The 26,858-nt window shown below is 32.6% G+C and overlaps 1 protein-coding gene across 2 annotated transcripts in view; it reads left to right on the top strand.

The window, feature by feature from the left end:
* The window catches only part of LOC120345440 (BCAS3 microtubule associated cell migration factor-like), an 89,978-nt gene extending 82,145 nt beyond the window's left edge, over positions 1-7,833 (top strand). For both annotated transcript variants that reach the window (XM_039414893.2, XM_039414892.2), the window contains exon 23: positions 4,251-7,833. In XM_039414893.2, coding sequence (XP_039270827.2) covers positions 4,251-4,369 — 119 coding nt within the window. In that variant the 3' untranslated portion in view covers positions 4,370-7,833. The remainder of the gene's footprint in view (positions 1-4,250) is intronic.
* The last annotated feature ends 19,025 nt before the right edge of the window (positions 7,834-26,858 follow it).

The raw sequence follows: 26,858 nt of genomic DNA, 5'->3' as shown, positions 1-26,858 counted from the left end.
ACAATGCAACATAACTTCAAACAACACGATGACATACAACTCTTGATCCCACGGGGTCATGACCCGTCCGTCTTAAACAATGCGGTCACTTTTGAATTTGATTTCAAACCAGTAGTTCTTTGAATTTAAATGACGTAATAAAGAGGCTTTGACGATGCTTTGGGTTCAAAAGTCACAGGATGCAAGTGCCTAAAAAAGTTATTGACTTGCAAAAAGATGTGAAGCTAATGAATGGATGTCAGTCACCTGTTCTAAAGCTGCCTGTCATCGGCTGTGTCGAGTTAGTTAGTCCGAAAAGCGTTGGGAATGGCTCTATTCAAATACATGTATATTCGTATTTTAGATTTGCTGTGTTTCTAATAATTTGGATTTTAAAATAATTTAAATTTATAGGGTGACTAAAAGTAGAGTTATCGTTAACATGGACAAATAATATTGTAACTATTTTTCTAATTTTCTGTATATATTTCAAATTTAAATCTTTAATATATGTCATGTGCTTCTCTGAAATTAAATGGCAGATTATACGCAAAAATGGTCATTTTTGTAGCTCTTCTTCTATTTCGAAGTGAAAGATCCATTTCCAACATTTTTTTTATTATAATTTTTTGCATTCCCTGTTACAACTGAAAGTATTCGAATTCTCGGATTTTCGGTAGTATGGTTGTTCCTGCAACCTTTCAATAGGAAGAAATGCCATAGTACACTTGCGATTTGCACTTGTAGCGAGACACAACTGTCGGCTGATGCCAAACAAGTATCCTATTGTATATGATATTACCTTGGGGACCTAGAAACAACAAATGTCATTTTCCGACCAGCGGTATCGTATCAAAACTCAATTCATGCTCGATAAATATATGGATTTGTATCGGATTCCCTTGGTAAGATTCCTATTACAGATTGGAATGAGCGCAAGCGTGTGTTCAGGTGTCGGTCGCAATACGATTTGAATAGGCATTTTGGATCCTAAATATCCCCAAAGTTCCATTTTTTTGTCTATTGATTCATACATCCAATAGAATCACTCGTAACATTGATTTTCGTAAGAAAAAGCGGGTACTTTTGTACACAGGTATTCAACTTAATGCAAACAATTCAGTAAACATCCCAGTGCGACAATAGTCCACATTTTGATTTAATTATATATATTCCAGTTCTGTTTCCGCCCTGATGAGAATTAATAAACCAATGTTCCACGGACGGCTCTTGAATAAGACGTTCGATTCCGTCTTATATCTTGGTGAGGACCAAGCTTCGAAATACATTCGCCATCTTTCTGGGCACGGGAATCTTCAACGCGATCTATTAGTAAATAAACACAAAGAATTTCAACCATACTATTTTTGCTATGCGTTGCATAATACGCAAATACATAAAGTTATCTTGTTTTTATATAAGGTTAAAATGGAGCGTTTTGTTTATCAGTCCATTCCTCCTTTTAATTTCGACGTTATCAGGCTAAATCCCACCGACGCAAATTCGCGCCGTTACGCATAAAGGTAATCAATCCGCTACGCCGTGTCGTCCAGGTAATTCGTTTTGCCACGGATCTCTCTCTTCGGCGATTTTTGAGCCGCTAGACTTAACGACAACCGGCAGGCATTTGACATCTTTTTCACGGGGGTATTACACGCGTCTATTGTCATGGGACATCCGATTTAGCATCTTAACAATGTATTTTGGAAAATCGGACATCATGCTACCCACGAGGCGTTGTTTTTTGTTGAAAAGTTCTCAAAGAAAAAAATTTTCATGTCTTCTTATAAGCGAATGTAAAACGCCCTTTCTCTCAATATCACTTTCATTTGCCTAAATTTTTACATAATAAAATGCACCAAATCAACTGCGAACTTACCGTTATTTATCAACCAAAACTAGTGAAGGCACACAGCATAGATTCGTGCTATTCCAACGCTAATTTTTCAAGTTTGTCTAGAATGCTGCATATGACCCGATGGAATAAATAAAACTCAAGCGCTTACAAAACGCATCAGAAATACCAGATGTGTCATTTAGGTGCGTGATACATATATCAAGACGAATATCATTCGTAGTATACTTCCAACACTGATTTACTGAGTTAACGGAATTGTGAGCTTCAACATAATGAACATGGTGGGACACAAGTTATAAATATGGCATCAGCATGGATGCGAAATAAGGTATCGCATTTAATAGGAGCTGTGTTACTTGAAATTTCACAGGCAAAATACACATTATACATAAGAAATGGTATTTTATGCAAATTCGAAAGCTGTTGTAGAATTTTTCAAATGTTTCAATATTATTATAAATAGCCTCACAGTTGGTCACAATGTACCTACGTAAAGGCAGACTGAAATTAGTTTGCAAATGACAGTGTCTTTATGATAAGGAAACATCCTATTTTGATATTTCCAACAAAAGCTTCAATGATTATCAAATTTAATGTATTTCACTTTCATGTTTAATAGTATATCTCGAAGACGACGACACATCACGTCTTGTAAAGATCACAGATTATCCTTCAGCTCTATGTCATCTATATCCATTTAACTAAATCTTGAAAAGCGGCCGCTTTTTGAAATCCAAAAGTTCACACAGATTTGGTTTAAGCTCCACGCCAAATCGCTTTCGTGCCCCGCTCGGCGGTCGCCATATTATCGCCCACGTAAAGGGTACTTTACATTACAGATTGAAGTTAAAACGTTACATCTTAAATCGCCATAATCCCATTTAACTGTCTATGGGTAAAAGATACTATCGGCCGGGCATATTCCGAAGAGAAATGGGAAATTGAGACATTGTCCACGTGTGGCACAAGTTCGAATTAATCAATTTAAGCATTTTAGGGTATCAGTTGTTGATCGTTTTATTAAGCATGGGATATAGATGATCGCGCCGAAGTGGTGCTTAATAATGTATAAATTTGCGTTTGCTTTTTTCTAGTTTTTAACAGAATAATGCTCCATTTCTTAGATAATTCTCCTTTTCTTAGAACTTATGTTCAATCCATAGCACATACATCGATGAACCCTTCCACTTTTCTTTAAAATCCTCGAGTTCCCATGTTTTCCCTTTAATCGATTTGCCACGGTGTTCGGATAACATGTTTCCCGAGACGAATGCTTGTCAGAATGAGCTTGGCATCCCAAGATGTGAAGGGTGTACACATGCGCCGTAGCGACTAAAATTCCAAGTGAAATCCTTCGAAGCTATGGTTTTCGATAATTTGAAGTTTTGACGCCATTTTAAGACTCCCTGTGGAATTGTAATAGATGCTACTTGTTGTATCCGAAATATTGCCTTTTTTCATAGTTTTATTTTTTTGTACACTTGTTACATGGTTCTGCATACCAGACGGCAGCCACCTGATAATATAGGCGTGCGTAAAAAATGCAGTATTTTCACAATTTATCCTTATGTGCCGGAACTTGCTCACAATGGTTGTTGCGTATGATTTTTGGTTGAGCCACGTTTATACGCCATGCCACAATTTGCTATGAGACTGAAATGCCTATATTCACAATTACGTCTATTATTATGCTCTTCTGATTTTTTAAAGAATTTATTAAACAAGAAACTTGACAATTCAAGGTACCGAAGGGGATCATGGAATGTGCATATTTGGTCCGTGACATGAAATATAAGTTACATACTGCAGAAAGTGTATCAATCTAAATTCCCAGATTGCATTTAATACGTGAATGATAGCGAATCACAAATTTTATATTGACCTTTTCCCGAGAACGTGAAACCCAGCCAGTTAATATATCACACCTAGCGCTAGGGCTAGATGTTCGACCTCGACTCGTGACGACTTGGTCTTTCGTTGGGATGTTCGACCTCGACTCATGACGACTTGGTCTTTCGTTAGATGTTCGACGTCGACTCATGACGACTTGGTCTTTCGTTAGATGTTCGACGTCGACTCATGACGAATTGGTCTTTCGTTAGATGTTTGACGTCGATTCGTGACGACTTGAACTTCAGTTGTGTGAATTTCACTTTCGCATAGCTATTTTCCTGATCGTATAGACTTGATCTGCTTTAGGCTTCAACCTTTATTTACGTGTAATAAACCACGTAACCCTAGTACATCTTGGCATTCCAGTAGTCTTTTGTAACTTGGCTCAAAGAGTTTTGAGTGACAGTGCGCGACCTTGCTTCTAGAAATATCTCTCAAAAAACTAGCTCGTGATACTGTGATTAGGCCTATCTGTTGACAAATACATCAGTTTTAAACTATGTTTTCCTCTCATTTTCAGATTCATCTGACATCGTTGAATTCAGTGCAGATATTGCGTCCGATACATTGTTAACTGTCGATCAATTTGATTTTGACACAGATAATATTCCGTCTTTAGAAACACCAGGAAGCACGTAGTATTCGTCTTCGTCAATATTTTTCTTACTTTCTCTCAAAGCCAGTGAATATAACTTTACTTTGGACCAGGCTTACCCAAGCCAAGTTACGTAATTATTTATTTATAGAATTATCCTGAATACATCATTGCAATATTAATTTACACTATTAAGATTGTAGTTTCGTGTCATCATTATGAAATAACACAAACCGGAATTCTATTTTTAGCATCACCGGGAAGCATTGTTTAAATTTCGAGAATTTTAAAAAATGTCTGATATTTGAAAAATTTGGTGGTGTTAAGTAAAATTTCAGTTTCCAAAAGTCTGTTACTGTATATGTCTTGACCTAATGTTCATTCTTTTCTCAGAATGTTTAAGAAAAATTTATGTCAATTTAATGTACAATATTTAAATATACAAATGTGATTATCTTAATTTGCGTATGGTTTAACGTTAACCACGAGAACGTATCGAAATTTTTTAACATAATACTCGATTTTAATATTTTTTCGCGCTTGGATAAGCTTGGTCCTGGTATATTATGTGTTTTTTATCTTTATTTTTATTTCTTAGTCAGTTTTTAAGAGATTTTATTTTTATTTGTGAAAGTGACGCAGTGAATCATTATGACGTCACATTCTTTCCACTTCGAAGTGAGGGTTGTTTGAAAGTCATGATTCAATGAAATGTTTATTTTTATTCTTGGTTGTATTAGTGCCTATGAATTCAAGGTTGTTGTATGTCGCGTTTGATAACATGGATGCTTAGGGCGGGGTTTTAAATGACGGAGAATCGGACAAACAGCTAACCAAAATTTTGTTCTTTGTAACGATGCCTAAAAAATAATCTTATGTTGGAGGCATCACGCGATCACGCCAAGTATTTCTTGTTCTGTTGGCCTTGGCCTGTTTAATGCCCACAGTGCTATTTCAGAATTTTATTATATCGTTCTTTTTTTTTTTAATTTACGAATTACCCTTCTAAGTATGTGTAAAAGCAAATTGTGTTTCTTTCATATGTTGTAAGAGCCCTATCGGTGGCATTCAAATTCATAGTACCTGGCATCCTGGCTTTGATGACATGGCATGCCACATGCCCTGACTTTTTTGCTTCTAAATTTCAATGACGTGCGTGGCGATATCCGGAAGTTAATCGATCTCTTGTAGCATGATCCATGGATATACCTTATTTTGACCTGTCCATTCATCCATGTAAGATACAGGAATGTATTGTTGTACATATGCTTTGTACAATACAGCAAAAAAGCAAAACTAGAAAAATTATTTCAATTATAATTTTTTTTAATAAAAAAGGCGTAAAGTGTATTTTAAAATTGTAAATTACGCAATTTATTTGGTTCAAACTAACCTTAGACAAAATTACATTGGATATATGGTATTGTGCAATTCATTTGGCGTTCAAATTCGGACCTTTTTTTTTTTTTCTTGTGCACTCCAGTCATCTCAAATCGTTATTTTTTTGTTCAAATTTATTGTTTTTTATTATTTCTGTCAATTGCGAAAAAATTAGGTTTGTCGATGGTTATTTCAAGCCGATTACTATTATTTCAAGCTGGTCATTTTCACCTATAATAAGGAATAACTCGTAAAAAAGATTTAAAAAAAAAAAAGAATATAGAATTGGTAGTGGCGTATCATATTAATAAAAGCAGTTTGTTATATTTTTTAAATGATTTGTCGTCTTCGTTGGCGATTTTCATGAAGAGCTATTTGATCATTTTAATATATTTGGAAACTTTCTTGAGCCATCTATGGGTCATCTCCGATCGTACAAAACTCTATCTTTTATGACATTGCGTAGCTAGAATACCTCACATTTAAGCCATTATATATACATATACCGGGTTTCTTTTTTTGTTATAACTGTAAGAAAATGATAAAGTTTACTTGCATTTGACGATATTATGGGGCATATGCGATAATATTAAAGAATTACAAACCTCTATCAGTTGCAATACTATTGGAGAAGCCAATTTTCTTCGAACAATTAAGAACAAATTTTATATTCTACTGTCTGAGTCACCATTGACATTTACATCAACTTCTGGGTGTTATACTTACAAGTTTAATCTATACACAACCGTAATTAAATTTATATAGCAGCCTTTAGGGAAGCACTTTTTGTCCGAGTGGAATCATATTATGCTCTTCCGTGACCCGGTTATGCAATTGTTGGATTGATCGGTCAATATGTATATGAAATATAATTCCTGTATAAATGTCATCCACGAGAAATTACTAGATCTAACTTTTAGTGCGCTTTCTATCCTGTCTTGTATTGGTGTGTTAACTTCTCCGTTGACGACTGTGTAGGTCTGGAGTCATGTGTTCAAACATACCCTTGTTACACCCATCGCTTTCTTTCAAATCTCTGACTATCCCCAAAATAGAATCTGCAAGCAGGTAATATCGCGTTTTCATGGTCTTACATGTTCTGAACATAATATAGAAGACCCATACTAGATCAAGCTCGATATTAGTAGTCACTTGGACGGTTATACGGTCTCAGTTGGAGAGAATATGGGCAATGACGTAAAGTCAGCTCGAAAAAAGGATCTCAGCGGTGGCATTTGTCATTCATAATAATGTAGTCATTTCTAAACTCTCTCTTGTCAATAGCAAAACATATAAAAAATAAATTACGCCTGATAGACATGTATTATGTGTGGTTCACAGTTGGCTATACTTAAATCACGGTCAAAAACTCTATGGGTGGGGCAAGCGATCACTAAGAAATGTGTTTACATCTGAGTCAATCTAACAAGCGCGCGAAGTCGACGTCTAGAAGAGCATCGACCGTAAAAACATATCACGGAAATAGTGTTTAGTCCTAAACATAGAGTAACACGAAGCAAAAAGGAACTTCAAAACGGCAGCCATTTTGATTTTTTGCGCACACTAGTTTCACTATGTAACTATTAAAATAGGAATAGCCATTTTGTAAGAGAAAATTATTTTCAATTCCGCATTCTCGGTGTCGATGTCCAAGATATCGAGACTTGGTCCTAGATGATAATTTTAATTTTTCTGCATACAAGATCAAATGAAAATTCTCTTTCGAGTAATTGTACCGTTTTATTTTTGTGCTCCTAACCTCTTGAATGCCTCCTATACTAAATACAGCACTGGGAAATGATATAGCTATATTTTATTCAGTTTTCATAACCATATGTAACATATTTATTTCTGGTATATGTTTTCAACTTTGAGTGCTACAATAGTAATATATCTATATTTTTTGTATTTTCTCCCTTAATTAATATGATTATTGCTCTCATTTCGACCCATTTTTAATTTTATTATATTTGCTTGGGATATTGTAACCTGAAACTACCACACATGGAGCGATAATAAAGTGACATTATTCGCGGCCCATGCTTGGTATCTTTGCCATAATATTGTGATCTCAAGTACTCGATTTTATGAAATCCAAAATAAATTTGTCCTTGACATGGATATTGGATATTTTGTTTGCTTTGTACTTCGTGACTACGCGAGTTTGTTTCTGTGAAAACAAAGAAGCCATTTTCTCAACCTGCACCATAAGTTGATTCAAGCTTTGTAGCAATTGCGTTTATCAAATACAAAAGTATCGCGGGAACGGAAAGCGAGGGTGTTGGGATACATATTAGACCAGGGGTTCTCAACCTTTGGTTCGCGAACCGAATGGTCGAACCTTTCCCTTTTCAGGTCTCGTTTTTTAAGTTCTTACAAACCATTGCTAGGGTAGTCCGGCAGATGACGAACCAGAGGTTGCAGAAGTTTAACAAAATGATTATTGATTTCGCTCAAATAGTTTCGACAGTATGTGAAGTGTATATATACATAAAAACTTATTTCAACGTGAGCGCTGGAAAAAAAGACTACATGGCAGGATTGAAACAGGTTGAAAAAAGTACCCATTCCTCAACCGGCTTTAAAAATTTCCACTTTTTTATACGATCTGATATACCAATCAACAAGATCTGATTCAGAAATTTAGGCAGCGTTCGCGCAAAGTTCGCCATTTTGAATAGAATTGGGGATTGGTACCGACCTCATATTCAGGCATCGACTCTAAATAATATTTCATCTCTGTCAATAAATGCAATGGACGTTGATAAGCAAGTTATAAAACAGCCAGTTACTACCCTGATATTGCCTTATTCTTATTTTAAGATAAGGTTTTTGAGCATCAATTTCTTTCTAGAATGAAAGAAGGGAAATCCAGAAAAATTGAGCAATAATTTACAGGGCATCAACAAACTAGTAAAAAATCGTTATTCGTCCGATTTTTTTATAATATTTAATTGATATTTTTATTAAACCTGGATCATCAAAAATGTATTAAGTATCAACTTTTAAGAAATTTAAATATTACGATCAATTTCTGTATTAAATTTCATAACAAATATGCGTCACTATTTACTTTCAAATATCAAACTTCATCAGATAAACCTCGTTTTGAAATAGCATCATATTGTTCAGTGTTTCGACAGAAAATATATATTGATAAATAAAGTGACACAATTATATTATAACAAGAATTTTCTACCCACAAAATGATTGGAGGCTAAAACAAAATACGGTGTATAGAGCATTATAAGTTTAAAGTGTTGAAATTCTGATCAAAATTCATTCTACATTGTAGCAGATGAATAAGAGAAACCCAGGTCATTTGCAACATATTCAAGAAAGATCATCAGCTTTTGTACAAAGCTTCCTAGATTATTTTGGGTACAATTATAACAACCAGAAGGTCCAAGTGTTAAATCTTTTATTTTCATTTTCGTGGAAGTAACTAAGAAATTTATGAGTCCTGTTTTTTTTGCTGACCCTGTAGATAACTTTGTCCTGATATTAAAATTTTGTTACTTATGAAATATTTCTCATAACTTTGGAACTTTACGGTTTATAGTTGTTATGTGACTCAATTTATAAGGCACAGACTTTAATTGACAATTGTTAGGGAAAACAATTCGGTAACGCAGGAATAATATTAAACCCACATAAGATGTCGGTTCTGATGGTGCGTTATTTAGGTAACTGAGGACCCCAGAAACAGAACCCATAAACTTTTGCTTTTAAAAAAGAAGAAGGTATATGTTGTTTGTGTATGACTGTACTCAAACGTTTTAGTAATCCAGGACACTATGCGTAAAAGTTATGTTATTTCTGGAACAGCGATACTCAACCTTTTTTTCTTTTGTGATTCATTTTCGTTGTGCAAAAATTCTGCGACTCATTAACTTTTTCATGCTAGGGAAAAACAAAAAATTCTTTATGCAAAAAATAGACACTTTCGCTTTATTGATACAAGTTAGACGATTACCATCCCATAACAAAAAAAAGGATCATCATTCATTGCTACTACCATCAAATTTAACTAAATTTAGCAACAACTCTCGCAATTTGTAATAGGTCTGCGGCCAACCTGAAAATGTTTCTGTGGCCCAGTAGTGGGCCATGGCTCACTGGTCGATAACCAGTGTTCTATAATATGCTCCGAATGGCCTGGGTTCTGTTTTGTTGTGGTTATCCTGTGTGTTTAATATTTACAAATCCTTCGACCTTCAAATCCCACTCTGATAGATAGCAACTATCATTCAATACAATAATGCATGCCAGAAGCCGAAAAATGATTACGCCAAACTCACTACAAACCTACTGTCTTTGAGCTCTTGCACAATCTAGAAATCCTGCAGCGTATAACACACAACATTTTAGAAGTACAAATACCTACTGTCACTTTCAGCACAATGTGCAGTCAATCCAACTTAACTGATTTTTGACCAGTGCAAGTTAAGTATTCTATTTCATAAACACGAACACTAAGTGTAGAAATGCATAGCTATTTCAACTGGCCGTCTGCTAATTTTTCTCACGACGGAGCATAATTTTCTGGTTTATCCTGGTGACGCCACAAGACTGTAAAGCCTAATCCTAGCCGCAAATTTTATCAAATTTACAAGCGTTGTAATTAATAGGGGGGATTTGTCAAAATATCACATAATGTTATTTTTGGATTTACAGCTTAGACTCAAATCATGACTAAATCTCGGGAGGTTTTACTGAATGAACAAAAATTCAACATGCCTACAATTTTAATGCATATTGAAACTTAAAAAAATGAAAACAATAAATTTATTAAATAATTTTCAAACTTTTTCCGAAGTTACAAATAGAAGAGAACGGTTCATGAAATTACTAATTAGTTGTTTTTGCATCAATGCTGCATATGACTAGTTTGGATTGTTTTGTATATATTATTTTGTCATTACTTCGCATTAGGTCTTTCAATTCAAGTTCAGTTCAGTTCAATTTTTTATAACCTCCATCGCATATTAGTGTATGGCATTTTAGTGTACATGGGGAGATTCCTAAACGCTAGAATTATAAGAGATAATACTATATAACCGGAAAATTCAGATGTAGTATAAAAAGGCCAGAATGTAATAAACCTAATTAAACTGTTGGGAATTGAAACAACGATGTAGAATCCTGAAGTTGTAACTGTAGACGATGCTGTTTGAACATTCAATAACAATGTATATTAGTCTGCTCAAGCTAAATATTTCTGGTTTTATATGTTGTAATAGTCAATTGTAATATCAACAATTAATGTAACCTAAGTTGCAGTTGCCTGCAGTTAAAAATAGACTGGATAACTGAGCACATGCTATTTACTTACTTGGGATAGTTGGATGTTTAGGAATAATTTTTTGTTAGAATGTAAAAAAGGAACTTGGCTCAAAACTTTATAATGAGAGGTTGTGAAAATCAAGCCCATGTTACATTGCAAGCAGATTTGGAACTTGAAAATCAGTATTAAAGATCATTCCGTACAGTCTTGGAAAACTTTTGGTACAGAGCATTTGACTCGAAAGATTATTGTAACAAACATGGGTCTGCATTACGGGGTTGAAGGTAAGTCGACATCATCGCTTTTACTTTGTACTTCTTTATACTAAACATCGAACAACTTCGTTGTCAAACCGTGCAAACCACAAACTATTCAATAGTTTTGTTTTTGCTTGATTTTTCTGAATAAGGAACGCCATTTTGTAGATGACAATATGGCTGGAATATTGTTACTCTGTCTTCACTGGTCACACGCTTGGTAAAATAAGAAAATAGACAGCGATAGACACGGAGATTTTATTTTTAAACGATTGACATATTTTTAATCTAGAGGATATGTAAACAAAAGCCTAATATTTCTATGATTTGTTGTTGAAATGTGAAATATGTATTACACGCTTACAGGCAATTTTCTCTGTGTAACTTCTCCTAATTTATTGTGTCTTTCGGCGGGTTCGAATCGAATTCTTATATTTCATGGTTTTCTTGAAAATAGGAAGCACAAAAAATATATTGCGTTTTCCATACTTCAAAATATTACGACCTTCTCAATGAAATCCTCAAAATTTTTCGTTTGCTTCAATTTTTCTACGTGTTTTACTTTATTTTCGTTCGTTGAATCGAAAAATGAAATTTCTATTTGCCAAGTTAGATCGAATTAGGTAGCGGGTCCGGCCGAACGCTGGGAAACGTGTGTTTCCATGAGTATCGAGGTTCTAAAGAGCGTTTCAAGTTACGAAAAACTGCTATGTATGATACAGAAAGATGCTTTTTTTTTACATTTCAAAAGAGGGGGGGGGGTCGACCCCCAAACCACCCCTTGTTTATTATATACCTAAAATCTGAGAATCGGTATTTAAAACACATTTTTGTGCATAATAAAAATATTATAAATTTAAATTTTTCTAACAGCTATAATTGAGAAAATGCTGTGGGAAGTTGACGAATCCGCAATTCCGACGAGGCATATTTTACTACAAAACCCCATTTCAGCAAGTTACTGTTATAGGAACCGTTATTTTTATCCTTTAATCCAACCCTGATCCTGTCTGGTATTGGGGATTGAAACATATTTGACAAGTTTACCTTTCTATTTTGAATTTAAATGCCGGATTACAATCGTCGAAATTTTACAGTAAAAAAAAATATGTTGTAAGGTATAACAAAGCAGAATTTTTTGCGACAAAAATTTCTCACTTAAATAATTGATAAATAAATCAAAATTGATCTTTTTTTTTTATATATAATTCTAACTATGAATACGAACGATGTTTTTTAGGGTGATGAAGTTAAGGTTCAAGTAGACCAGGTGGAGGGGGCGGGTCTTCAGGGGCCACATTGCATGCTAGGACTTGTGCCGAGGGCCGCATGCAATTTTTTTTATTTTTATTATTATTCATACTTTATAATATAATTTATAATTCATAATTTATAGCATATTTTTGTTAGCTGTAGTTTGCGTAACGTAATTTGAGAGCTGGACGTGGTGTCATTATTTTTTTATTTAATAAATTACATTTTCATGCCAATTTCTTGCATTTAATTATTATTTTAATTAAATGTATTTATTACAAAAAATCCTAAATTTATTACATACAGTTATTCGAAACATTTATGCACTAACTTTGGGTATGGAAACAATATATTCATATTCGTAAAAAACTTACTTAGTCTTAATATACATAAAGAATGCTTTTTCATAAAAAAAAATAAAATAAAAAGCATGCAATAATTTAAATGTAATTCAATTAATCACCTTTTTGGCTTGGTTAATAAATTTTGATCACATTTCTAAATTTTTTTTTACTTCTAGATAAAACTTTATAAAATGTAACAATTATTCATGAATGCTCGAGGGCCGTACTGTGGGCCCCGAATACTGCACGCGGGTAGTGAGTTTAACACCCCTCAACTAGACAACAGTCGAATTTTTTTTATGTTAAGATATTTATATGTGAAGGCAAAACATGAATACAATATGACATTATACGACTGTGACTTGTAAAACTAATTAACCCAAATTCAAATTTCGATAAACTTCGACATGAAATACAAACAACGGCTTATGTTTGCTTCGAAAAGATATGAGAGAAGCCGGTTATCAGAAAATAATTCTTGACACATTTCTGTAATGATTACGAAAATGTTATTGTTATTGCAAAATATTTGTACTTGTAGCTTACATTGTCAGTGGAAATGTAAAAAAATAGCTTGGTAGTTGTTACATTTACACAAATAAACTACTTATACCAGAATCCAACTGATTTATATGAATAAACAACATCAACTAACTCATTCAATTGAACTTGCTCTGGACAAAATTTCAAATATTTTCGGAAAATATAGATGTTTTTATAATGATACTATTGTTGTATTTTATAAATTTGCACAAAATAATTATTTTGGAAAATCCTAAATTGGTGTTTCAAATGAGGAGGACAATTTTAAAAAGGTATGAAGTCAATAAAACAACACTACACACACTTCCAAATATTTTAACATACTTAACAGCATTTTGTTAAAATTTACATCTACATTCGGATTTTTTTCACATACTACATATTGGAATGTAGTTTAGTGTCACTGTACAACTATTTCCTCAAATCTCTTTACTTTAAGTAATTCCTTACAAAAATTAATACATATCATATTTTTTTTTCAGCATTTTTATAATATAATAATAATTAAGCTAAGTAAAAGTATTTTATTGCTTAGAAGTAACTTATGTCATTATTAATGATTGACCAAATTGAAGATATATATATATATATATGAGATTTTATCATAACTTTTCTCAACAAAACTTGTTATTTGATGCCATATCCCCTTAAAATAAAAGTTAATGAAAATTATAAATTATAAACTTTTTCCCAAAATCCCAAATTAGTTTATTAAAATTAATAAAGAAAACATAGTGATGATATTGCCTGTTGATGCTACTCAACTTGCAGTTCAAATATTTCTGGTAAATAGCTCAATGGAGGAGAGTTCAGGAATTATAGGAGTTTTACTAAACCAAATTTTGTGCCATTTTGAAGGAAAAATTTTAACGTATCGAAAGTGTCACAACGAACGAAAGTTTTTCTTTTCGTGAATATGAAATAAAATTCTGAAATTATACACTCTCATGCTGATTATGAAGAAAACGTTACATTATCAAATAAACTTCCTAATATTCATTTATAATATTCAGTAATTTTAAAAAGACTCACATACATACATTAGTAATAGTTTTTAAATAATTATACAAATAATTTTTTTTTTTACTAATTCTTGATAAAAATTAAAAACCTCATAAGACATTTGGCTTTTTGATTCGAAATGCAATATTACGTGTATTCAGAATAATTTATGAAATCAAAAGCCAGTGTCGCTTATGTCTTAAATTGTATCAATAAAGTCTTTTTCTCGTCTTTACATATATACTGGACTGAATCCTACTGTAAACAAAATTAAACATAAAATTTATATTTTATAAGACGACACCACACAATATGCTGATCTGTGTTTTCGGTCAAACAATACCTTCGAATTGCTTGTTTCAGCTTCGACAAAGTTCGAAAATATCTATTAACTTAAATTCATTCCATCCTCATCCTATATTAGACATTGAAACCTGGAAGAACTTGGCCTATTCAAGTTTCCACCATTTTGTGTTGCGTAAAGTAAAAAAAAAAATTGTTGGAGAGTGGAATTTCAACAATAGTATAAAATTATTCAGAACACTTTACTTCGTAAACTTTAATGCTTCAAATATATTTTTATTCGAATAGATTTCAATAGACAAGTTTCAATGGTCATTTTTTGAAAAGCAAGATTATCGTTGTTGATTTATCCCACGACATGAATCTTAAGTGGGATTGCTGTCACACTTTAACACAGCTAACAGCAAATGTAATTCAACTACACAAACCGAATTAACAAATAAACCGAAAAGCTTTGCTATTGAATTTATTGCTGAGATATCCAGAATTATATATATTCTTCGAAATAACTAAATATCATTACAAAATAAAAAATATAAAAATGAAGGAAATAAATCTACTTAATTTTCAAAATGTCCAGGAAAAGTGTCAGGTTCGAACTGTATTCTACTTTCTACCCTTCCCTGTTGTGGCTGTTGTGGTTAACACTATTTAAATGAATAAATTTCAAAATCTTTTCCTGCTGAAATAGTTAGTGCAATATCAGTTGGTTTTAAACATTTTATTTTTTAAAATCGTCAGACATTTTGGTAATCGAGCAAATAGAACTGGAAGATGCAGAGATTGATGTCGTAAAAAGTCATTTCTTGAGCATATATTATAGAATCATGGTGTTTGACGTGAATTTATGCCGATTTTTCACAACATGTTTACTTTGTGTGACTCTTGAAATCTTGCATGTTGATTTCATATTGAAAATAAAGGAACTCGACATACTTGTAATTTGCTCCAAAACTTTTTCTTTTCAAATTCTTATTAAAAATAATTTTACATTTGGTATTGATCAAAATTGGAAAAAATTTCAAGACAATATATCTATGCTCAGATAACGCTTTTATTCATTTTTAAAATATTTCAAAAAATATTCTTAGGAAAAACGTAGGATAAAATTAGATGCGGTTTTCTACATTAACGTAATACACTCGTACTTTACCGCAAATTTTAAGAATCTCTCTATACAAAATCCCTTACAAATATCATCGACCGATAACAGACCATTCCCACCAATGGAACAAAAGATCTCAAATCCGGGAATTCTATAACAGAGACAAAATGTACATTTGCTATCACTTATTGAAAAGGCCATAAGTTGACGCAACGCCTTGTAGACTATACGTTAATATCCTTTAAATTGTTCTGAATTGTGGACGGCGCCTCACAGATGTTACTCTACGCCCCAAAGTGTCTTTTAAGTAACTTTAGTGAGTTTGCGTAATCCCACGTCAATGACGTCATTAACGTAAAGGTCTACAAAGAATAATATTTGGAATCCTATAGGCGCCATCAATCGCCAAGGGGATTTATTGGTTTATGGGTTTTTGATAGGACATTTCACATATTTTGAGACTGTGGAATGACTGATATGTGTTTAGTTGTTTTAAAATCTCAGTTATTCAACTAGAGTACAATCCCACAAGGAGGTAGTTTTTTAATATTTTAATCTCCTAGCATGGCCCATACATACCAAAATCAAATGGAATAAACGTGATCCTGCATCACAATCAGGAAACTCGTTATTCTGAGTGTATGTACAAATGTTTACTTGAAGAAGAAAGCATAGTACAAATAGCAATAGTATAATTCTGTAATTAAACTGTTTTTCATCTGGAATATATAAAATAATATTTGATCCCAATCGGTTAAACAGAGAAAGAGTCCGTCCAAAAGCGTCTATTACTGAATGAATGAAATATTCATGTCAGCGGTGGAGTTGCAAAATGGTTTCTCATCACACATGAAAGCAATGTCCTCCATTTTATTATTTCTTAAAGTTCACACACGTGGTGTCTCTCGTGTTCAATTTTATTTTACCTCGCTTTTAACCCAACGCATACATTATGGCAACATGCTCTGCAGCAATACTATTTCAATATATCATTTTTCCAAAAAATATCATTCCATTTAATAAATATTTGACGACGAACTAGAATTCTAAAAAAGCTAAGATGTTATTATTTTTTTAATTCTGATTTATTTAATGAGAGATATTTTAATTCAATACTACATTTCAAAGTGTTTGGTCGCATTTTTCTAATTAGATTCTTTAATACAGTTTAAGGTTTAAATAAAACAACATTTTAATTATGCTATTGTATTTATACGATTATAAACAATTCATTTTCTTTGAGGGTAAAATGATGATGATAAAATATAAAATACAATACCAGCTTGGTTTTTTATCGTTATGTTACTGTTAAATCTTCAGTTCCGATGACATGCATATTTGTAAGTAATTTCTTGTAATTATAATAATTACATTAATTAATTTCTTATAATATAAATTGTAGAGCGTCTTTAAGCTTAAGTTAAAACGAATTTAATCTGCCTTGAGTAACTTCATAGAAAAATGTTATGGTGCAAACTATGATCAAATCGTATTTCGCGATACAACGTAATTTCTCTACACTCTGTAGGCTGTTGAAAATTATAGTTTTGCGCCCCTCTTTCAAACATTTATCTAATTGGTAAATATCATCTAGAATCTAGATAGATTTTAATTGAATGTTTTCCCGTTGTATCTGCTAGTTTTACTCTGTGCATGCAGTTGAATTAAGTCGGAACAATTACCACCAAAGTATAAACTCTACAAAGAAGTTCCTAATATTGTAAGGCTTCATCCTTTCAAAGTAGCACATTCAGTGATGAAAAGTAATTGGCGTTTTCATTAATGTCGTTATCATTTGCCACCTTAAATGCTTCCACCTCGGTCATGTTTACGTTTACAGGTCTTGAACTACCTATTTCGCACAGGCGCCTCTTGGGAGACCAGAATACTCTTTCGGAAACACATAAATAATTGACAAACTCAATATCGCATCGTGTTTATTTACCTAATTTGTATTTTATGTGTCCGATAAGAAAGTGTTACTGTATACAAACGATAATCGAACCCGCAAAAGAAAGCTAATTTGGTGTTTGTATACAGAAACATGCTCCATCTTGTTAGCCTTGGGTTCACCTTTCGATATTTGCATCGATAGTTTATTTATATATCTTGTCCATCGAGACACGGAGGCAGACGCCTGTGCGCAACTCTTATCAGCTTGTGGATGCGGTCTCAGGCGCTTTTTGATAACAGCTCAAATTTTCTAATTAACAATGCTATTTTGTACCAGATTTTAGGCTTATTCATGCTTTATATCACCAAAATAATATCATTGTTTTGTTAGATGTTGCCAGTTTATTTATCCGTCGTTAATTTTTAATTTTATTTAGCTATACCAAACATACGTATGCAACGACATATTGTTTATATAAGAATGGAAATGATGTTTCATTTTGAGGGAAAATAAAGCGCCGACATAAGATTCTGTCTAATTTGATTTCTATCTGCATCTAACTGTTTAAAGTGAACTGACAATCAGATGTCAATATTCTCTCACTTGTCAGTCAGTAAGTCACTTTTTGTAGTAAAAATATTCAGACACAAAAACGAAACAACACAAAAAATTGTAATTAAATCGTATTGTACCGAATAATGAAACAAGATATAAAAAATGATTCAATCAAAATACGAGTAAACAATATAAAATATTTTTTTATCAATTATTTAACTACTTATTATTCGTATTATTCGGTGATTCCTATTTACCGCTAGTACGAGAAAATTGCACTAACGGTTGGGTATCAATTATTCGACAATTCAATGCCCTTTCCTGTCCACATGTGTAGATATGATTGTTTTTTCATTTTCAAATTTTCAGGAAGGATGTTAGAACAATCTCGCGACTGTCATTTTCCCAGCATAGATTCTATCATACTGTTAAAACTGAGCAAAATCAAATTCAATCCAACTTAGTTTTACACAAAATGATATTTTTTTGAATTGAAGATGAGGCAATTCACAATATGACCCATTGACCCACTTGCCATAATAATGTCAAGTTTAAGCTCATCGACATACTGATTGTCACGTATTTTAAACGGTGTTCGACTCAATAAAATTATGTTTATACATTTCCAAAGTTGACAAATGAGTTCTCACTGCATCTTTTATACAGATTAATTCCAAATTGACAAGCAACTATCTAGTTTGTTGACAAAACCATCACGAACTAGTTTTCATACAAAAACTTCGCACCTTCCGCTACAAAAATTCCACGTTGTGCCTAATTTAATCCCATTCGTTTTACCCCACAAATGCATAGCTTCAAAAACAAAAATAATAGACAAGCACGTGAGCGAACTTATGTTTTCTTTTTATTTGGAAATCACGTTCGCACTCATTAATTGTGCTGCTATCAAAAAGTCTTATAGGACAAATGCAAATTAGGGATTATTACAATAATCTCATTCAGATACCCCGGAATGAGAGGTAACAGCGACTTCCTCACAATTCGTATGAAAAGTGTTGTCAGCGAATAATGAAGATCAACTATCATTTGTATCCAGTATGATTAGAGCAGGGGTTCCCAAACCGCGACCCGCGGGCCAAATCCGGCCCGCGTAACGATTTAAAATGGCCCGCCGAGCTTAAGTGGAATTATTAAACAGATTTTGTTTCTACCTTTTTGTAATCTAGAAACCTCCAATTGTTATGTCATTATCACAGTTTAAGTTCGTGTTTATCATAGCATTTCGATTACCGTATAAAAATAAGTATTTCAATTATACGTACTGGTGTTAGAATTACATAGACAGTAATTTGGCTTTCAGCCATTCTTCGAAGACTCGTATTTCTGTATTGAAAGGAATCAAACTTCAGCGATTTTTCCACTATTCCAATTCTGTGGCAATACGACATAAAGCGCCATTATGAGTCAAAAAACATGTTTCTTCTTGCCCGCAAACATCCTTCCGATTCTAATTTTGGCCCGCGGCCAAATAAAGTTTGGATAATAAAGTTAACCCCTGGATTAGAGCATATAAGCAATTGATCAGATGGTTAATCAATAACTAACACCCTTCTGCATGACCACCAACGGCGCTAAAGGCAAGTAAAGTTGAAGTTTCAAAAATGCACATTGTATGCAGAGTCTGTGGCAGAATTAGTTTCAATAAATTGTAACTTAAAAACCAAATTGAGGACTCAACAGAAACTAAATTCCTAAAAAATATTAATGCAATTATTTACATAGTTAAATAGTCGATTCTAAAATAAAATAATTTGCATATAAAACTAGTAGTTCGAGGAGCTAATAAAAATATATAGAATTATGGTTGTGCATTACTCGTTAGTAAATGCTAAGTCAAGTCAACCTTGCAGACTTGAAACAGTTTAGACCGATAATATAAGTATAAACTTTTTCTGGTAAATTAAAAGGTTTTGTTCAATAATCATTAAGAACTATCGGCCAAAGCAAGTTATTATTTGTTATCATAAATTTAGTTATTTTATTTTAGAATTCACTTTTCAACTATGTAAAAAATTTTAGAAATTTAGTTAAGTTCAGTTGAATTATGTTTTTATTTGAAAGGTTTAATAAGACCGTTTATATAAAACCTGGTTCTGAGTGAAGGTGTTAAATGCCGCATTAAATATCAGTTCCCACAAGTAAATATGCTTCATTTGAAATACAATATTGCCTATAAATAACCAGTAAGTGATAAAAAATTAGTACAGGTGCTGCATTTTAGTGTGACTTATAATCTTATATCATAGTAAATGGATTCGTAGGATAGAGAAATTCCGTAATAACACGATCTTTATATGATTCGTGTTAAACTGAAATGTATTTACCCTGCTTGGTTCAGGTTGATATTCAGACGCAGTTTTACAATTACAGCTAGTCGTCAACTATGATTGACGTCTGCCAAAAGCATTTTCTTCCAAATGTGAGATCATTTGCGGATTAGTATCGAGTCGAAAAGATCTTTATCGGCGTCTTATGTCGCGCGTTAATTTAATCGCCGCCGATATTTTGTAGCAAGTTTTGGCTTCAAATTCACTTGATCGCGTATGTTGGTTATGTAACCTTTTTGGAAAAAGTTTCCGAAAATTGCTGACCGCTAAAGTCAGTCGATATTGTGCTAGACTTTTAATGCAATTTCAAAGTCGCGTTGATTAGTTAGTTATAAAGATGCTTTGAAATTGCATTATGGGTGTAGCGGAAAACATAAGATGGCCCGAACAGATAAATATCTCGATTTGTTGATGGCGCTAACGATAGCTGCCGCTAGTTTTCAACCTCGAAAAGGATTGGCGACGTCCATCACAAGTCGCTGGCCGCGATAATGCAGATAGACGCCATTCCGTCTGCCTATTTCAGTAATTTAGAAGATATTTATTGAAAACGAGAAACCATCAAAGTAAAAATAAACTCAAATCAATCTCAAGTGCGAAGTTTGACGACTTATTAAAGGTAAAGTGTCATACCAACATTTTTGCGTCCTCTATTGTGTTTTTGGTGAAAATGACGAAAACGTACTAAACATTTAGGAGGAATAATCTGGATAACATCCAAGGTCAAGCATGAGATATAGAGAGAGCTTTTGTAGCGACTCGATCCATATGTGGTGTAAGTTTGAATTGAATCTGATTGGAGTATTTGCCAATAATAAACACGAGTTTCTACAAACTGGAATATTGGGTGTGACGATACATAATTTTGCAATAACCGCAACGGGTAGTTTGGAGTGGCGCCAATTTAACAATTTTATTATTATTACAAGTTCAAAGACGAACGCAAGGTAATATGCTAATGATGTTGAGAAATTGTTTTTGTGGGGAAAGTAAAGAGGAATAAAAACGAGGCTACAAAACTCTTTTGAAGTCAGTTCTATATATTCAGATAAACATATACATAAATGAGTCTCTACCTTTTGGAACAAGCAATATTGATCTCTTCAAGAAATAATAACTATAGAATATTCCACTCAAATTTATCATTCAACACTATTTAATAATTCCAGTCATTTTATTGGTATATTCTACTATATTTTATTTTTATTGTGAAACTATCTCCAGCCCCTCAATAACGTGATATTTCAAATTGTGACGTTATCTGAAATTTCTGTTTTTGGGTTCGAATAATATTCATTCGATATTATAAAAGTTATCAATATTGTACTTATGAAAAGGTTGGTGGGAAAAATAACTTTGGGCACTTTACCAATCTCATCTTATATGAACCATAAACACGTTCTTCCATCCGAAGTAGCAAACTTGGTATTTTGTTCAAAACACCTTTTTCACCACAGGTAAAACGAAACGAGCTCATCAAATGATTTGTCGCAAAAGTTTACCTAACCTGTCTTATACCCAGCTTTCACCCGTAGCAATCACTGGTAACAAGCATTGCCGCCATTTTGTGATCGAACAAATAAGTTTGTTGGTGAGTTCGCGAGTGTGACACCTCAACAGAAATGTGCGGCGCACTATTCAATAATTACATAACCGCTAATTGATCAACACATAAGAAACACCGAATTGCAAACGACATGTGACGATATATATCACAGTATCCTACCTTTCGATTGATTTATATGTATTTCTACTTGCTACAATGCATGCCATTTTGTGTAAAATATATTCAAAACAAAAGGCACAATATATTTGCTTTCTGATATTCAAGTATTTGTTTATTTGTAGTCTCTATTGTCGACCTTAGTCCTTAGGCGTAATATCCTATAATTTCGAGCAATTTTCTTTTTTGGGAAGAAATCTAATGGGGAGTGTATTCCCTCATCTTTTCTTGCATCTTGAATTATATGATTCAAAAGTTACTATATTATACAATCAAGTTTTATTAGTCATAACATACAAAGACTAAGCCATAATTTAATTCATAGTTGTTGCCGCTTGAAGTCTACATAAAAAATGCAACAGCCATTTGTAATCAATTAAATGTCATTCACTATAAATGAACAAGTTGATAACCATATCACAACATGGATGAGTCATTATTAATAAGTAAATCATAATGAAAATATGTTACTACTGAGCAATAAACAGACTCAGACCTCGGTCATAAACAGAATCGATATGTTTTACATATTTAACCCAAACAAGGCTATAGTCACTGTGAATTGAAGGGTGCACATCAGACAAACCGGCGGGCAAAATTCCACCAGCAAACATTCTCCCAGTGACAAGACCTCTTTATTAACCCATGCTTCATTTTCAAACTTACATACTTTGTCAATAAAAGAATAAACATTTATTTCTGAACAAAGTTAAATATATTATACAAATTGAGTATATAAAGTGAGAAAGAATGTATAGCTTTTTAAATTTTAATGATTAGTTATAAATACAAATTAAGCGGAATGTAATAATGTGTGTGTTTCGGATGTTTATTCTGTAATTTGCGAGTTAGGTTCAAGAGTATATCTTATGCGATTGCGTCGTCACATAATAGAATACATATCTAACGTCAAAATATAATAAACATACAACCAAAAAATACTCAAATCCCGGCATGAAATGGTACTGGCGTCAAAAATATTGTCAGCCTATATCAGACCTTTAAATTAGGTACAATTTTTACTTAAACAAGCTTGGGTGAACTTTGATTTTGTCATATAACTGCGGATTTGTTGAGTTTTCACGACTGATTACGATCTCTCATAGGTATTACTGTCAAACGTGATAAACCATAAATGTCTAAACGATGGATAATCTGACATGTCGCTGACAGCCTGGCGCCTTTGCTTAACGTGATATAATTGCAAGTTTAATATGGACCAAATAAAATCTTACGTCGAGGTCTATATTATCGCCACAGTGTTGTGTAATTATCATTGAAAAGTTGAACGGTAACATTATTTCAATTTTGGCACCAATGACGCTTCGAGGTGGCGCTAGTTCTACATTTATTTAAAAGGAGTAAAAGGCTCTCATTAAATACCGAAAACAGCATGGTAATATATTTATACGTTTTCTAGCCAATGCAACAAAATAACTTGTGTTTAAATTATTATTCTCACTCGTATTTTGGCGAATATTTGCACTGCAGCCATTTGGACCCGGGACATATTTAATATAATAAATTTATAATCAAATGATTTACAGTAACTCGAGGTTATAACTGAAATCTGCAGTCTATAGTAATACGCAGCACAAAATGTCGGCCATTTTGTACTGATTTGATTTTTGGTTTCCGCTGCAAACATAAATAAGTCACTCGGAAACAGACCAAGTTGAAACTGTTCCAAACCAAAGAAAAAAGTTCACACACTGAACTAAAAACCTTCCGAAACCGTTCAATGACAATTGACTTTTGACAATCAGAGAAATGAAAAAAATAAAAGAAACCTAACAATAGTTTTATCATGTATATGTTCTCTTTTATATCAGACTAAAGGTAACCATGGAAGCTTTGAATAGGCTTTTTGAAATTATATATATATATATACATATATCGTCATTATATCTATTTCTTGCACAGGCAGCGAATTCTAGCGAATTCAAATTTTTCATATTTGGTATTCATTTATATTAAAGTATATACTATTTAGTCTTTGTGTTAACATCGGCCTACATAAATTGCCAAACCTAAAGAATTAATAATCTTACATTCTATTATTTATTCCGATTCAGTGTCTTTTTTAATCCGTAGACAATTGAAGATTTTGAACAGCATTAGCGACAAAAATTAATTAATTAGTGAGAATTATTGTATAAATTAGTAGTTTTCGGTTTTACTAAGTGATAATGCGATATAATGCTCCGAAACTCTAACCTATTTTCCAAATATTATTATTCATAAATTATCTCAAATTTTGAGTTTAATCAAAATAATTACCATAAATAACCATTAATTTAGGAAAAAACCGGTCAAACAATGATTCCATAACTATTCTAACTTTACTATAAAATTTTGTGAAGAGTCATGGTTCAAAACGCGCGAAAAATTGTCAAAAATAATTGAAATTTGTAAAATAGATTCTACAGATTTGTTGAAAAAAATTACTTGTGAGTTTCATATACTACGGATGTGTAAGATTTATGTAATCTTGAATTTTCATATAAAGAATGTAAAATAATGCAATATGCAACAAAAATTAATTTAAAACAGCTTCAACTTTTTTTAAATAGTCATCTTAATCACATTTATTTCACAATATTGGTTGCAAGTATGAAAAAAATATTGTAAAGAAAATGTTTCACAAGTAACAAATTAAAAACGAGATATAACAGTAAGATGAAAGTGAACAATATTGAAATACAGAATTATCGGATAAATTGAAGTAAAAAACATATTTTGTTAACCTGATCACAAGGTTGAATAAAGTAATGTAGCTTTTGAACATCAAACTTGATAAACAAAATTAGAATGTTTCAGCTGAAAAAACTAATATATTGTTTTCGAAAGCTTAAATAGTGAATCTTTTCTGAGGTTTTAAAATTGTTGAAATATTCTTTCAAGTTGTGAATAATGTAAAATAGCGAGAATATTCTGAACTGTTTCTGAAACATATTCCTCTCTCAATTTTAACCGTCAAAATGGCGTCACGCAATGTACCTGTTGAAAATTACTTTGACGTCATTTTAAAGAGATGTAGGTTATTTATTCCTTATTAGCTTAAATTGCTTTCATGTTCTGTTAAGTTATTTTCATATTATGAACCACAGATATTGCGACATATATTCGTGTTTCACAGCACAAAGCAAACGATGTACTTTAATTCTACTTCAAAATGCCACTGCGAATATATTTGGGCATTTGATTGACATTGCCCTAAAATGAATTGGAAGAAAAATGTACTTAATTACCATATATTCAATTATGTAAACCTAACACCATAACTCAGCGAGGGGCAAATGTCGACCTATTAATAATTTGTAAATTTGTACCCTGGTTTTCGGCAACATTGCAAACTGACCTCCATTTTGTAAAGTCCAAACATTTACATGAATAAAACTAACAAATCAATATTATGCTACTTCCTTTGTACAAATAAAAAGAGCAAAATAATAATATTAATAGTGTTAGGGTGATAGCAGATTTTTTTTAATGTTAGACAAAATTGTGCCTGGAGCTTCTTGCAAACGATAGAACTTTCTCTTCTTAAATATTTGTCTGAACTATCCACTTTTTACCCAGTGTAAAGTCTGATATTTCAGTCTGTGCAACCAATTTATTACTTCACACCTACTTACTAAATAATAGAAAGTATACAAATATACAGTTTTACGGAAATATCCACAACTCATCATAAAACAAAATGTCAACCATAACTTTACTTTCAATTCGTGTTTCATCCTATGTGATCTGTATTCAACAACCGTAACATGTTATTTCCTATGTTATTTCGCTACGTTTCCGTGCTATCTTGTCCGGTCTAATTTTCCTAAATCTCTTCGATTTAGAGTTTGACGGGTTTGAGTCCTTTCACATTTCGATTTGATCAATTTCAACAAAACTCTTTGCGGAAATTGGACTTTTCTCGCAAAAAACAAAAGTTTATTTTGTTTTGAATTGCAAACAAAAACAAAACAAGCAATTTTTGAGACGCTCAGCGTTGGTTTTATTGAATAACGTTTCAGAATAATCATCTAGTAGGATATTTTAGTATATAAAACTCTGACAAAATTTATCTAACACGGAATATTTCCGTCTAAAATCTCATTTTTTATTTTTGAAAAAAAATTATAGTCCATACATATTATGATTTAAAAAAAACATTTTACAAATAGAACGGACTACTCAGTTTGCATGTCTTTGGGCAGAAATTGAGATGTCAATTAGGATCAGTTTCCAAATAATTGTCTTTAATTTTATGGTTTTGACATGATCAACTAATAGCTGCACAAAACATTTCTAGATTTGAAATTTCTTGCTACACGCCCTAATAAACTTACGGAAGTGGTGGATTTTATAAACAGCGACGATCAATGTTTTATTGGGCAGTTCTTAAAAACGATATTAATCACGAGGGTAAACAATCATATGACTTTGGACCGTCGCTTCAAGTCTTAGTGAACACGGCATAGTTATGAGTACAATAAGACAACTAAGAGCAACGTCAAGTGTTAACGGGGTGGCCTGCGTCCAACATG

This window comes from Styela clava, chromosome 8, assembly GCF_964204865.1.
Source record: "Styela clava chromosome 8, kaStyClav1.hap1.2, whole genome shotgun sequence".
In the NCBI taxonomy this organism is placed as follows: domain Eukaryota; kingdom Metazoa; phylum Chordata; class Ascidiacea; order Stolidobranchia; family Styelidae; genus Styela; species Styela clava.
The sequence above is the reverse complement of the archived record's forward strand: the minus strand, read 5'-3'. Positions and strand labels throughout refer to the sequence as shown.